At 39.1% G+C, this 15019-nt stretch overlaps 1 protein-coding gene across 4 annotated transcripts in view; it reads left to right on the top strand.

Annotated features, from left to right (window-relative positions):
• Nucleotides 1-15019, top strand: part of kcnab1a (potassium voltage-gated channel subfamily A regulatory beta subunit 1a) — a 136500-nt gene that overhangs the window by 93806 nt on the left and 27675 nt on the right. For all 4 annotated transcript variants that reach the window (XM_076892278.1, XM_004561356.4, XM_004561357.4 and 1 more), the window contains exon 2: nt 9958-10001. In XM_076892278.1, the coding sequence (XP_076748393.1) occupies nt 9958-10001 (44 nt within the window). The remainder of the gene's footprint in view (nt 1-9957; nt 10002-15019) is intronic.

Here is a 15019-nt window from a genome sequence, read left to right as displayed (position 1 = left end):
TGAACGTTCACCTCCTGCTGCTCCTATTAGTCGTATTATTTCGCCCTCATTGCTAGGTGAAAGCTTTTATATTGCTCCCATACACAGGCTGCTGCATTACTCTGTCTGTGTGCAGGCTTTAAGAGCTCCTCCCATTACCTTTTTACCCCACCCACTCAATGCGCAAGCTTTAACCGACATTGAATAACCCCACTGCTGAGACTGCTCCTTGGTGTATGCACCAACATATGCCAACAACACGACACTGATCTATAGTGCACGGAAACATTTTCGCTCAGATGGACCCACTAGCAGGCACAACATGTGAGCTGATGCAAATGGATGTATAGACACACGCACATGTATGTATAGGGCACACGTGAGCATATTTCCACATAAAAACTGAATTAGCCTCTTTTTTCTGCAATAACGGGCATTGGTACGTTTTCCAATTGAGCTCCACAGTAGTAGACAATATTAGAAAGAAAAAATGAATTATTAATTTGTGTTAGAGCTGCAGCCTTAAGGACACTACATAACAGTAACATGGAGATCTGTGGTCACACATGTTGGTTGGTTTGTTCCTTTTCTGGGACAAAAGTAGTAGAAGTTACAAATATTACTGTTTATTTCATAAAGGGTTTAATAAGGCTGTGGTTTAAGATATTAGTTCTCCAGTGGAGTAGTTTTTCACTCATTTTCAGTCTCGTCCTCCTACCTGACCATTTTCCTTTTTTTTTTAATGTTAAACAACACGACACTGACCTATAAAAAGGGAACCTAATTCTTGGGGTGAACCATCTGTGGTTTGGGGCTGCATTTCAGCCAGTGGTGTTGGGGATCTTGTCAAAATTGATGGACTTACAATGCAGAAAAGTATCACCTGGAAGGCACATTGATCCCAAACACGCTGCCCTGCAGTGAAAGCATACTTGGATAGAAAAACACACAAAGGATTACGATCGGTCATGGATTGACCTCCTCAGAACCTCAGCAATATTGAACCAGTGTGGGGTCATCTGGTCAGAGATCAGAAAAAAAGGCAGAAAAATCCAAAGACGAGCTTTGAATGTCCTGCAAGAGGCCTGGAGAACTATTCCTGAAGACTGTTTAAGACAAGAGAGGTTGTGTAAGAGAGCTCAAGCTCTGGTGATAAATGAAGACTTTTAAGCTTGTTATACTGTATATGTACTGTATGTTTGCACATGTTTCAATGTCCCATTTTTCTAATCTAAAGAAATGAGATTGGCTCAAGATTTCTGTACACAGCTGAACAAACTTGTGTTCAGTTAGTCCCATAAAAGTGTGACTTTTTCCTTCATTTATTGATTTGGTTCAGGAAAGTTTCATCTTTAAAATGAAGTCTTTTAATCTATCATTGCTCTCTTTGTGACAAGGAACCAGTTAAAATAGGCAACACAGTAAGTCCACACTGCGTGGTAATTATTTAAAGCGGTTTCTATTTAATCTCCACTGACATAATTAGCGCATATTAGTACTTTGCTTGCTTGTAAATGTGCATGTCACACACAAAGCTTATATAGTATCATACATTTTCATTTACTCTTCCTACTTGTATTTATTTATTCATATTTCAGTGTAGAAAAAAATAACTAACAGGACTTGGCCCAGTTACTCTTCATGGTGAAGCTAAGTCGGCAAAGATGAATCGAGGAGTTGGACAGATGGCGAGAACGCAAGAAAAAAACGATTCAGTTCCAGCTGTGACAAAAACAAAACAAAGGAGCACATACAGTACAGTATCTATCCCTATGTTCTGTTTTTTACATTTTCTACTTTGGCTTCACCGTTGAACATGTGATCGATAGTGACGCATGCAGTCAGAAGAAACGTGTAGCGAGTTAATGTTTAAAAGATGGTGGCACGTAAGTGGGAGGTGAAAGGAAAGTGAGAGGACAGCAACGATGTTGGTTTGTGTCAGAGGAGGAGGACTCATGGCAACAATGTGATTATACAGTATGCTTTTAAATGACTCACAACGCTGCATATTTTTAGTTTACATAGTTCAAACCGATCTTTTTCTCTACTGGCAAAACACTTTATTTATATATATGCATGTTTCTGTAATTACTTTGCTTCATCTAAATGTGTTTTAAATAAAATGTCTTATTTTTTGTTCTAATTTAATCTAGAATTAAATAACTGAGTAACAGAGAGGTGGAAACAAGGTCTGATCAATTTACTACATGGGACACAGCGGTGTCACCGCACCCCTGTATGTCTGTATGGGGGTGTGTTCTCTCTGGTACTCAGACTTCAGAGACAGGCATTTTAGGTTAACTGGTGATTGTAACTTGACTTTACAGTACTGCACAAAGTCTTGAGGTACCCCTTGTTTCATTATATTTTCTTTCCAGGGTTTTAAGACTTTTCAAAAGTGGTATTGAGCAATAGTTTTTTCCTTTTGGCGTTGGCTGCTTTTTCATTCATTTTCAGTCCATTCTTTATACCTGACATTTTCAGAGGTTTATTGTTTTGTTTGTTAAGACACTTCTCGATGATCTCTGAGAGATCTGAGAGATGAACCAGTCTACACAAAACAACCAACTTTGCAAATAAACTATTATAATTCTTGCATCTTGAGGCACTTGCTCTATGACAAAAACACAATGTATTTCCATTTTGTTGAATTTACAGCAAATGCCAAAGATAACACAGTTTGAGAGTTTGATTTCCTAACACTTAGCAAATCAACTTGCACACAACTTGGCATATCTCAGCACAGTATGCAATTTCTCCCATAGTCTGGCGGATATATTGACTATCGATTCTTTTTACAAGGGCTATTTATTTATTTGCCCATGAGAAAGTTTGCTAATAATGATGGAGCTAATAGAAGCAGTCAACAGAAAAAAAAATTATGGCGCTGTTTTAACAGCACCCTCTTCCATCTGCGAGCAAATGCACCCTCCTCAGAGTGTGCCCAAATGCAGCGATTAATTTACTCAAACTCATAACAGAAAGAAAGAAAGGAAGTAGCCTATGTTCAGAAAGTGTTCGGATAGTGGACACATACATGCCCATGCAAGGTAGTCATGTTTGAGCACAAGTGGCACACCGCTTCGGTTGCATCCTTGGGTTTACATCTTTCATCCAGTTTAAAGCCAAAGAAATCCCAAATTGACAACATTATTTTTTTGGGGGCAATTAGTTCATCCATATCTGGATCAGTCCGTGCATGATTACATTGCTCTGCCCATCATTTATTGGACTTAAGTTTGTTGGTTGGAAAGTTTTTACATATCGCCCAACCCTAGTCTCCCATGGAAATTTGAAAAAAATCAGGCAAAGACCTGACACAGGACCTGAGAAATACATTAGGCCCTCAAGATCTCCACCTACTGTTCACTGAAGCCTCATCAGAAATGGTCTCAGTGGCTGTCAAGAAACTATTCTTAATCAGGGAAACAGGGAGAAAAAGTTGATGTACACCAAATTACAGAAGATTTTTGTTCAAATTAATGAAAGTATGTATGAAGGAGCCATCTACAGCCTGGTGGAGGCTCTGTCATCGACTGGGGCTGCTAATCAGCCAGTGGTGTTGGAGATCTTTTCAAATTTTGTGTAATTTGGACACAGAAAACCAGTATGATATCCACATCCCATACTGTCTAAAAAGCATCTGATTGGAAACAGCTTCATTCTTCACTATGACAATTATCGCAAACACACCGCTAATGATGTGAAAGCATACCTGGATAGAAAAACACACAGTGGAACCCTATCAGTCATGGATTGGCCTCCCCAGAGTCCAGACCTCAGTGTCATTGAAGCAGAGTTGGATCATCTTGACTGAGGGCGGAACAAAAGGCAGCCAACAACCAAAGACGAGCTTTGAATGTCCTTCAAATGCTTGGAGAACTACTCCTGAAGACAAGAATAATGGAATAAATAAAGAATAAAGGTGGTCATATCAAATATTACACTGTATTTTCATATATGTTTCTCACATTTTAGTAAATCACTGCACCTTTCCCCCCATTTTTCTAAAAATATATAAGGAAGAGTGACTCAAGACATTTGCACAATACTGTAGGTGTGAGTTGGTTTGTCTCTCACTGTGTTTATCCCTGTGAGAGACTGGTGTCTTGACCAGGGTATAGCCTAGCTTTTTTCCGTAACCCTGAACTGGACAAGCTGTAAAAAAAAATGTACAAATGGAGATGAATGTGAAGGTCAGGGCATATGTGAGAATATGTGGAAAAATGACATGCAAAGGAGTTGATCTGAGTGCTGCAATATCTACAGATACAAGTACAAGAAACTAAAGCACTTAAACAGGGATGTCTCCATTAAGCGATGCCACAGACAAACAACGTATGCTGCCAGAATTAGTGTGATTACTGTAACATTGTAACCTACTTTATCCGGAGCTCAGGTGGCCTTTAGGCATGCATCCAGTGCCTCGTCGTCGTCCCCCCTCTCTCTCTGACACTCTCTTTCTGTCTCTCTTTCTCACAGACTGTTTTACACTCGATGGAGAAGTGTGTCAGCCAGTCTCTTGTGGCTCATTACTGTTTCTGCATATCACGAGAAGCAATTTGATTTTAATTTGCAATAGGGTTGCAAATGTGAAACTAATCTATTTAAAAGATCCATCCACAATATCATCAAACCAATGGTAGACCTGAAATTATTTTGTTAGACATCATCTAATAACAAGAGCAGATAGGCTGCCTCGTGATGCACTTTTTAAAATCAGTTGTACCTCAAAATAAAGTGTACAGTGTTTATTGATTTGGGTTTTAAAAGTGTTTCATGCACATGAATAAATAAAGAGAAAAAGGTGCAAACATTTCAACTAATATGAATTCGTAAAGTTTTGATAGGAAAGTATGAATTCGTTTTAAAGTGCTTTCCACCTGTTTTCAATATTTTTCACCAGTGGGCATCTTCCTGTAAGTACCAGCGGCTCAGAAAGGCAGTAGTTGCACCTTTGCTGAAGGATATCGGTGTTTTCACTGTAAATAAAAGTCCACATATATGCAGGCATATGTTGAACTGAAGAGCCAGATGTTCACAGTTATTTTCACACCGTGTATTTCAACACCAAAACTAGTTGGTTAGGTTTAGGAAGCGAAGTTAACTGGCATAGAGATTTTATATGCGCCTCTTCTCATAGACGTCTCCTACATCATCTGGGCAGCTTTCTGTTTGTCATTATGACAAATGATAACTGCCTACTCCACCCGCTGCAGCAGGGCATATTTATCGGTCGTTTACTTTCAAATTCAGGGAAATTTCCTGTCTGCCAGCTTTTATCTGCTATTTCATCTAAAATAAATGAGTCCAGTCGTAGTAATAAATACAACCTGACTGGTGACAAACTTAGACACTGCCTCAGTCAACAGACATCTTAGTCATTATTATCATGACGGGATTAAAGCACAAGCAACACTGACACTAAAGTCTTTTGTCACATTTAGATCATTCCCAATGCTTCTGGGCCAATTACACTCCGCTGTCTAATAAAAACAAACTAATGTTAAAAATGCAGAGTTGAAATACAACCTATTTTTTCTTTCTTTTTTCCCGATTGCAGATCCTTTCACTACTATACTGGGAGAGGTAATCAGTGACAGATCTGTGATGAGGACTGCTGGCTTGCAGGAGAGAAACAGAGAGAGGCTGTTTTTGGCAGAAGAAGAGAGAGGATAATATTGCCTATAGTGCCGGGGGTATTAGAGAAAGTCATTACTGTCCATCATCAGGCAAATGAAGACATGTTTAAGCGGAGATGAATAGGCTCATTGTTGGGAAGGCTTGATAGATCTGTTGGGAAAAGTGACTGTGGGGGGGCAGGTTTCATATTTCAATAAATATTTGATGGGAAAGGATGGCTGTATTGGTTTGCATTAGCATGTGCGTGTTTGGTGGTGGTGGCTTGGTTATTTACGTCTGGCTGTAAATGGTTTCATAACTATGAAGAACCATTTGAAAGAAGCTTTTGATGTGGGGGAAATCACTTTCTTACTTCATCTATGGAGCATAGAGAGCAATCGTATTTTCTTCCTCTTTCAAACCTCCTCTCTGTCTCATCTAATATCATCATCACCGTCATTCCTTTATCCATCATGTAATTAAAGCCTCAGAAAGCTGAATGAGAGGACATATTGTGTCAGCTCACCAGGCCGCCTGACCTGATCTGAGAAGTTATGTGTTTTACTGGAGAAATACAAAAATTCTACAAAACATGCAGATTATTTTTTTTGTGCTTATTTTATATTCCCTGAGGTAAATTCAAGTAAGTTTGCAGCTTTGCTGTTATTTAGGAAAGTCAAAGTTTTATTCTGGAAACCTACTCTTTGTTTTAGGACGTTCAAATCATTTTGCACAATAGCTAGTGTACATGCAGTAGGGTGTTTATCTCATATCTCAGAACCAACCTATAGGATGTACTGGAGGCAGGAGTTTTGTCACAGGTATAATGGTAAATGTTATAGTAGAGATTTGTTAAGAGTCAAGTAGAAACGGATCATCTATCCATTCATTATTTTCCACTTATCCCAAGTCGAGTCACAGTGGCAGCCACATGTCCTTTCCCTCAGCCACATTTTCTAGATCCTCCTGCAGAATCCTGTAGACTTTATTCTTTTGGTCATTGCCCAGATTAACGTTCGGACATAGATGAACTGGTACATCGGAAGCTTTCCCTTCAGTTCAGTTGTCTCTTAACCACAACAGTCTGGTACACTGCCCGCAATACTGCTGACACTGCACCAACTGGTCCACCCTACACTACACCTTCCCGTTAATCTTGTTGTGACAGCCTCTGCTCTTGAATCCAGAAGTATTTCACCGAGAACAATGGCCTCAGACTTGGAGGTGTTGACTGTCACCCCAACTGTTCCACAATTAAAACTGGAAACAAGGCTGTCTGGCTGTCGGTCATTGCGTGACTTATATGGTTTGTTTTGTAGTTCAGAGTTTTGTAGTTTTGAGTTTTCTTTAGAGTTTTTCAGGTCAGACTATCAGACATTATATACTGCAGTGTTTTAGGATGGCTCCACATTACAAACATAGCCCATCATCATTACATTTGCTGCACAAATGCTCTGTCTAAATGAATTGGTGGCTTCTTTATTAGTCATCATGGAGGGCAGTTTTTTGCTTTACTAGTTCTTTGTTGGTAGATGTATGCTCTGTTTTGGCTCAAACAAAGCTTTTCTCTTTAGACCTTAAATAGAGTGCACCTGCATTATCATCGCTCATGGTCGTGGCCAGGAAACAGAGGCATCATCATTAATCGTCAGCAGGGGCATCCACTGACTGACTCAGCACCTCTAGTTTCTATGATCTAAATTCAAATATTGCCCTGAATAAAGGCCTTAACTTTGGGCTTTTTATAAATATCCTCATTTTTTCTATAACTGGAAGCTACACATTTCTATACATTTTCTAAATTGCTTTCCTGTTCTGGGTCACTGGGAGGGCTAAAGCCTGAGTCTGTGAAGATCAGGTGAAAGACTGCAAAATGCAGCTTCCAGTCATTTGCAGAAAAAGTTCTGGTCATATTTACTGTACATACGCGTACTTAAATACGGTTTTCTGACCATAGTATTAAGAAACTTCAGTGGATGAACTTTGGCTTTGTATGGAAATCATAAACAGGTAAAAGGCGAAGAAGCAGATTCTAACCATATTTCACTATTAAAGGATAATAAAAGTGTAGTAATACAATAAAAACATAATTTATAATAACTTTTTGTTGCTGTTTACAGAGTAAAAGTAGCTCCTGTTACGTGTTGTTCAAGAGCACCTTGTTCTTAATGTCCTTTCTGGATATTTTACAGGTGTCAGAGGATTTGATGCATCATCTAAAACAGATTTTTATGCCTGATTTAGTATTCTGATACAAAGGTCTCATCGGTAATGAAAAACTTAAGTAGTTTTGACAGGTGGGCCAAAATGAAAGATGCTGACAGCTGTGAATAATGCACTGCCCAATCCATAAAAATCTGCAAACCTGATGCTGTAGTGAGGCCATGATGTGTTTTAATGTAAACTTGGTTGGATTAAATTTTTTGTTTTTATTTTTTTTTACATAAACTTTCAATGAATAAATAGATAAAATGTTACATTTAGATAAAATCCACTTTATCAGCACTTTTAAGTTCTTGTATGTTGTCTGTATGGACTTGCAGTACAGGTGGTCAGAGACTTCAGTAGGAAAGATAAAAGGGATTAAGGAAGTTTTCGATATTTTCATTGTCCTGTGTGTGTGTGTGTCCTGCTTTAGGGGTTTAAAAAGTTGTGCATGCTTTCATCACAACTTTTATACAGAGCGTACAGCAGCATGATGAACAGTGGTTCCTTTTTTGGGCTTTCAACTTTTCAGGCTGCAGAACGAACGATAAGAAGTTTTTATATAAAAATGATGACGTAGATTACAATTCCAGGTCAATTATATACTATCCTCTAAAACTACAGTGCTGTAGCAAGTACAAAAGTGCAAGCACAACATATTGTAACAGCTTCCCCCAGGAAAATCATTCACGTGTGTGTTGCCTACAGGCTGATGAATTGGAGCGGCTGTTTTATCCCTGCACCTGCTTAAACCCCAGAAGTCAGTATTAAAAGTGTGCTATGAGTATGTGTGTTGGTTGGTGTGCATTTGCATTATTATGTCCAATGGTGACTTTATCTTGATCACACACTAATCCATGGGGACACCGTGGGGTGAGAAATCTAGGTCCCCGGTGAATATTCAACTTGTATATCTGGATATGGAGGACAACAGTTTGGTTGATTAAGGAATTTAACAGAGGGCAGCTTATGTTCATGACTACCATCACTGCAACTAATTTACTTTAATCTTCTTCACATATTTTACCAATCAGATTTGTCAGCTGGGCACAAACACAGCTTCAAAAAATTTAGATAATGTTGGTAGGTGCCCACTAGATGTTTAGGGTGGAATCATTAGTTCCCATATCAGCCCTAGAAATGTGCAACTTTTACATTTACTCATCTTTGTGCTGTCCCTAAAAGAATAATTAATGCAGAGATTATTGTTATTAATATTTAGTTTTTATGTGTATTTATTCAGTCCAGTGGTTTTTTTAATGCTAAACAGAGCAAATGTCTTGAGATACTCTGCACACTGTTATCAGCGTGTCTTTGATTTGGTGGGTCAATAAGGTTGCAGGCAGCATGCTGATTTGTGCCATAAGAGGACGGTCTTATTACTTTTATACTAAAGGGATGCAAAACATACTCTGCAAGATGTATGTTAATGACATCACTAATGAGGCTATTAGAGCTCATCAATAGTAAACACACACACACAGTTTTGACACCTTTACGATCTTTCTTTAACCTTTCATGTGTGCAAATAATCCTCACTGCTAGATGCATCTTGTTTGCACCGGTGTAGTTTTCTATTACTCTGCCAACCTGCTTTAACCCGTGTCTCTCTCTTCATCACACTGTTATTAATAACCGTGTGATTTTCTCCTCCCTGCGGATGGAAACATAATATCAAAGGGCAGCTAACCATTTTAATCAGCTTCATCATCATCTCCACCTCCTATACATCCATGCAGGTTGTATAGGAGGATTACCTGGAGACCTGGATGAGTGAAATTCATTTTAACTTTTCACAGAGAAATCAGGAAGAGAAGCGTACTGTCAAACTGTCATGTGATTATGTCAAGCAAAGCCAAATTCAGAGTCTTGTAAAAAAAAAAAGACCAGCTTGTTAGTCTCCAGACTGTCAGTCTGCTTGACGTTTTGCTGCATACACAGGTTAATATCAACTACAGGTGAAAATGCCTGTAAGCAGACACTGTTGAAGGTAAAGTTTGTAATCGGTCAGATTAACAAATGAGTCTCGTCTTTAAAATATTATCCACATCACCAAACATGATGCAGATCATGTTTGGTGATGTGTTCATTCCGCCGAGGTGTTTGTATTTTATCGAGACCTGACACATTTTTTTTTTCCTATTTATGCAGGAACCTTGGAAAGTCCGGACTCAGAGTATCTTGCTTAGGACTGGGTGAGTAGACTTCACTCTGCTTCACTGCCCCGCTTCTCCACATCGTCCCAAACTCAGAATGATCAGTGAATTGAGCGGTTAGGTTTGACCTTTTTTCTCATAAACTAACAAACACTACTGTTGCAAACATGCACATACTAGACCAAATCACTGAGTGTCTAATCAGGTCATAGAGATGCTGTTCTGTGTAGGCTGATGGTAAAATTTCCTTACTTTGCTCTTAGGTTCAATGTAGTCCCACACAAAACCAGTGGCCTGCATTCCTATTTCTGTCACCATGTAGAGCTCTTAAAACAACAGAAGAACCTTTTTTTTTTTTAGGTATACACAAAAATATAACAAAATGTTTTCTACATCTTGTATCGGTTGAACTCCGAGGAGGACTCCTGTTGCTGAAACACAGAGTTGGCTAAATAAAAAGCAACAGCAGCCTGGAGTATATAACCCCTAAATCATAAGACAAACAGTATAGCTATAGTTTTACCAGTGGAGAAAAACTGTATGTAGGCCTGCAAGATAAATGGACACAACAGTGACATAAGCATAACTGTAAAAGAGAACAAATACAGAAGCTGAATTAACCTAAAAATTGAACTCTTGGTAAGAAAACGGTGAGTTTGCTGCTTTGATTTATGGCTTGACTTCCATTGATTGGAAGGATTTTGATTCGTGGCCCACTCTTCCAATTTATTTTTGATGCTTTGATAAATACTGTAGTGGTTTACACATTCAACTAATGAAGATTTCCAGTTCAATCCTGGGAAGAGACACAAATCCATTTGGGGGTTATGTGAGGAAAGGCATCCAGCGTAAAAGTCTTCCAGATCACACACATGGAGCTGCTCGCTGTGGAAAAGAAGAGAGCAACTCAACTATCATCTAATATAATATTAGTGTTAAAGTGTTATTTGCTAAACATTTGTCCAGCTTGAATGCCAACCCACGTATTTAAACACATAATATATTTAATTTCAGTCCAGCTTTTGAAGTTATAGAGAAACTAGAGATCATTACCAACTCAGATTCACAGAAGCTAAAATATTTATTATTTTTTCCTGTCCAATTTTTTTGTGGAAGTCCTCTGATATTGCACACACTGATCCAATCGTAGTCGCTGCACCATCATTTATAAATAAGTCATGTATATTCTCATGAGTCCTTCTCCACCACTAACATCCTACCAGTTAGAAAGGGAAACTTGGGTTTGTTTAAAGCTAAGGGCCGTGCAAATAAAACTACATATAATGATGAAATGCCTTAATCATCTTTAGTGTACCTATCAGAAACATTTTTGCAGAGGTGAATATAAATTGATGGCATGTGCAACAGGAAAATAGTTTGTAACAGTTTGACAATAGTTAAGGAGTACTGGTGGCTCTTACTCTTAAGGTGGTCAAGCAGCGATCATCAACAAAATCATATCAAAACTTACAGTGTGTTTTCTAGAGTAGTAGTAGATACAAGGTGTGATCGAAAAGTTCTGGGATCAGGTGCATCAAAATCGATCTGTACCTGATTTAAGTTTGGCCGATCTCCCAGTAAAGGTCATGATCACGAGCAAGCCTAGCTTTCAGCAGGGCTGCTATTTTCAGCTCATCTGGCTGAAGGAGTGATGACCTCAAGGGTTGCTACTCCTTTAGTCCCGGTCAGATTTTATTGAAACTTGCACACAATGTTCTTCTAATGGTTTTTCATCTAAACTGTGCTCAGATCAAGGTCACATTTTTCATTTTGCAGTCAATAATTTGTGAATTGTGGTGGATTCAGGGCCAGATGAGCTCCTACATCATTAATGTTCCGGTTAGATTGCTTCCTGTCCCATTCTGACCACCGCTGTGCACTCAAAGCTTCAGCAGAGAGCAAACACCTGGCCTGAATTACTCTTGGACATTCATGTCTGGTGATGAAGGCTGCATCTTCATCTGTGAGTGAGCAGCTTTTTTAGCATTTTAAACACACTTTGTAGAGAGTTTTCTTTACCTGCGTTCGTTATGTTTTTGACACACTGATGTTGTTCCTTAACTATTTGTCAGTTGTCCCGACTTCTCATGTTCATAAAAAGTGCTGCCGATCTCAGAGACGTCAAGTCGACCCAATTTGCTTTCTTGATTCCATTTTCCAGCTGTACCTTCACAGCCTAAACTGCACGTCTGGTTCAAGACACTGGCTAATTTTAGCCTTACGATACATGCACCACTTGTGATGCTTGATTGACATGAAACAACACTGAATGAAACAGTTTCTAGGTTATTTGAGACGATTCCACTCAAAATGTACTGTGGGTATTTTTACTTCACTTGGATATTTCCCGATAGAGATCGCAGGAGGAAAGTTTCTCTGTGCTCGTGTCTCGGGTTAATATAGATCCATAAGGCATTAATTTTTCTCATGGACTTTTTTCTCTCCTTTCACCCGAGCTGGTTGAGGCAGACTGCCACCCACCCAGAGTGTGAGGTCTCTGCTTATTACATTTTTTTCTCCCAAACACTTTCTTAAAGGGATCATTAGATTTTAACTAAAGCAATCAAGATGTAATTGAAGACTTTCTGTTTTAATTCAAGGGCTTTAACAAAAGTGTTGCATTAACTGTTTAAGAATTACAGTTAATGCAATAGCAGAAATTCATCAAAGCAGAATTCATCAGTCAGAATCTGATGTTTAAAACAAGCATTAGGTATTCAACTGTTGTAGGTTTAGCTGCTGAGGTTTATCATGTGATGCCACGTGCCCATTAGTCAAGAATGTGGCCAATATGGTGGTTTTTGTCTGTCACTGGATAAAATCTGTCGCAAAGAAGGTTGCTGCATCAAAAACCTCTTAGATCTTGCTTTGGTTGCAGGAAATTGTCATAGTTGTCTGTAGTTTCTCATGTATCTGTAAATACCCACTAATTTTTAGCCCAGCGGTAGTAAAATTTGAGAAAGTTCATTGCAAAGTGGAAGTGGGATAGGTTCACCTTCAGAGTAAAAGTTGCACGTTTGAAACATGTTGGATGCGGCGCTTAGGCACAGCTGTTACATTTTTTTGCTTTTTCTACTTTGCATTGTCTGTTTCACAGTTTCGCTACAGCTCCCAAAGTAGCTGGAGGGTGATTAATTTGGTGGCTGCGACATGCTAGCTACCAATGCAATCACGTGGAGGATTTTGTCAGCCGGCTGGGGAATACTCTTTTTCCCCTGGTGTCAAGTGGTTTCCAGATGGTCACAGACGACTCTCTAGGCTTGTGGAACTGGAGCCTCATTCACTTGATCCTACATTGTCGCCATGGTTGTCGTACATTCAAAATGGCAGCTGAGTTAACGTGGCTAGTGGTCACGTTTCTGCAAAACCTCAAACCTTTTGTTGAGCGACAAAAATTACTGCAAAGGCTAAATCAGATGTGTAAGTTTTTGAAGCATCATTAAAAAGTATCTCATGCCATTCATACTGTATATTAAGAGGTGTTTATGTGTAGTATACTATGTATATACTATACAAACATGCACCACCTTTAATTTTAAGGTGACACAGCTTGCTGAATGGATTTCTTAATAAATATGCAGCTGACACAAAATTATTTTCCAGGGACGCCTTTGCGTGCAATGCAGAACTTTTACTTGTGTGGCTGTAAGGTTTGGCTCCTCCTCAGGACGATGCTGAGGGCTGCTGCCTCAGGTGGTTCATGGAAGATTGAGATGTCTGATTCAAACTGGCTGAAATCCACAGTGCAGAAAAGGTCAGCATAATGCTAGCTACCTGCCACACGCTGCGCGCAGGCCAGACATGATGCTGGCAGGGGAGGGGGGGGAAGAGAGACGGCAAAGGGCAGGATGCTAAATTGTGTTTCATTGTCACACTTGATGGTAGAGAAAATAGATGAGGATGTAATGGGTGTACGCTGTGAGAGACTTGTCTGTAACTATTCTCATAGCTCTACTGTACTGTCAGACCAAAGTTCATCAGAACAAAATATGATGACACACTCAGTCAGTCATGTTAAATCATGGCTGTCAGTTTGCAAAGTTATGACGATGCCATGGGGGATACACAGACTTTTTAAACATGTGGTTTAAGCAGTTGAAAATGTTTTCCCACCTGTTTACTGGCAAATCCTGAGATCTCATCAGTTTTAAACTGTAAATAATCCTGGTTTTCACACTGAGACATTAGATCCATACAGATGAGTTAATCACGTCAGTTTCAGTGATTCAGTGATTTTATCTTTGCTGCACTCTTAACCAAGGACCCAGGGCTGCTTTTAAAAGTTAGAAACTGCTCAACTTGGCCAAAAAGAAGTGTGTTTTAGATAAAGCGTCCAAGAGTTATGTAACAATAAAGGAGCAAATTGACCTTGACACGGAGTGGCTGACTTCACACTGCAGCTACTGCAAAAATAATGACTGCTGCTGTGTTTAAGATTCAGAGCAACACTGCTGAGGTGCACTTAAACAAAAGAGGAGAAAAGCAACATTTTCGATATATTTAAGGTGTAATTGCAGTACTGCAAATAAAACATAAATAATAAAGTAGAACAATTTCAGTTTCCATTACTAGGATAGATCACTATTATATTCAATTTGCTGAGGTTATTTTTTTCAGATAAACTTTACAATTAATTCAAATATTTGGAAAAAGTGTCATTGTCACCAAAATCAGGTTGTGTTAACGTTTAATGCAGATATTTGATTAAGAACATGATTTTTTTTGTAACTGAGGGATTCGATTAAGAACACTTAGCATAGCTTGTTTCCAAGCTGTTTCCTTGTGCTTACTCAAAATGTAAAAGATAACCTGCACCACAGATGAATTAGCATTCCCAACAAGTCCAATTCCCAGGGACACAGTGCAGTTTGGAGGGAGAGCTGAGAAGACAAGAACGAGGAAAGTCAAGAAAAAAAGAGGAAAACAAACAACATAACTGCTAACTGTCTTTGTTTAGCAGTTTTGCCCTTGCTCTGCCAGTCTCCATCGCTCACTGTCTTTATCTCTGTGGACCGCGCTTCTTCCCTCCTCATCTCCAATCCTTTCTCCATCCAAAC

Source organism: Maylandia zebra, linkage group LG14, assembly GCF_041146795.1.
Source record: "Maylandia zebra isolate NMK-2024a linkage group LG14, Mzebra_GT3a, whole genome shotgun sequence".
Taxonomy (NCBI): Eukaryota; Metazoa; Chordata; class Actinopteri; order Cichliformes; family Cichlidae; genus Maylandia; species Maylandia zebra.
This window is presented reverse-complemented; position numbering and strand designations above follow the sequence as displayed.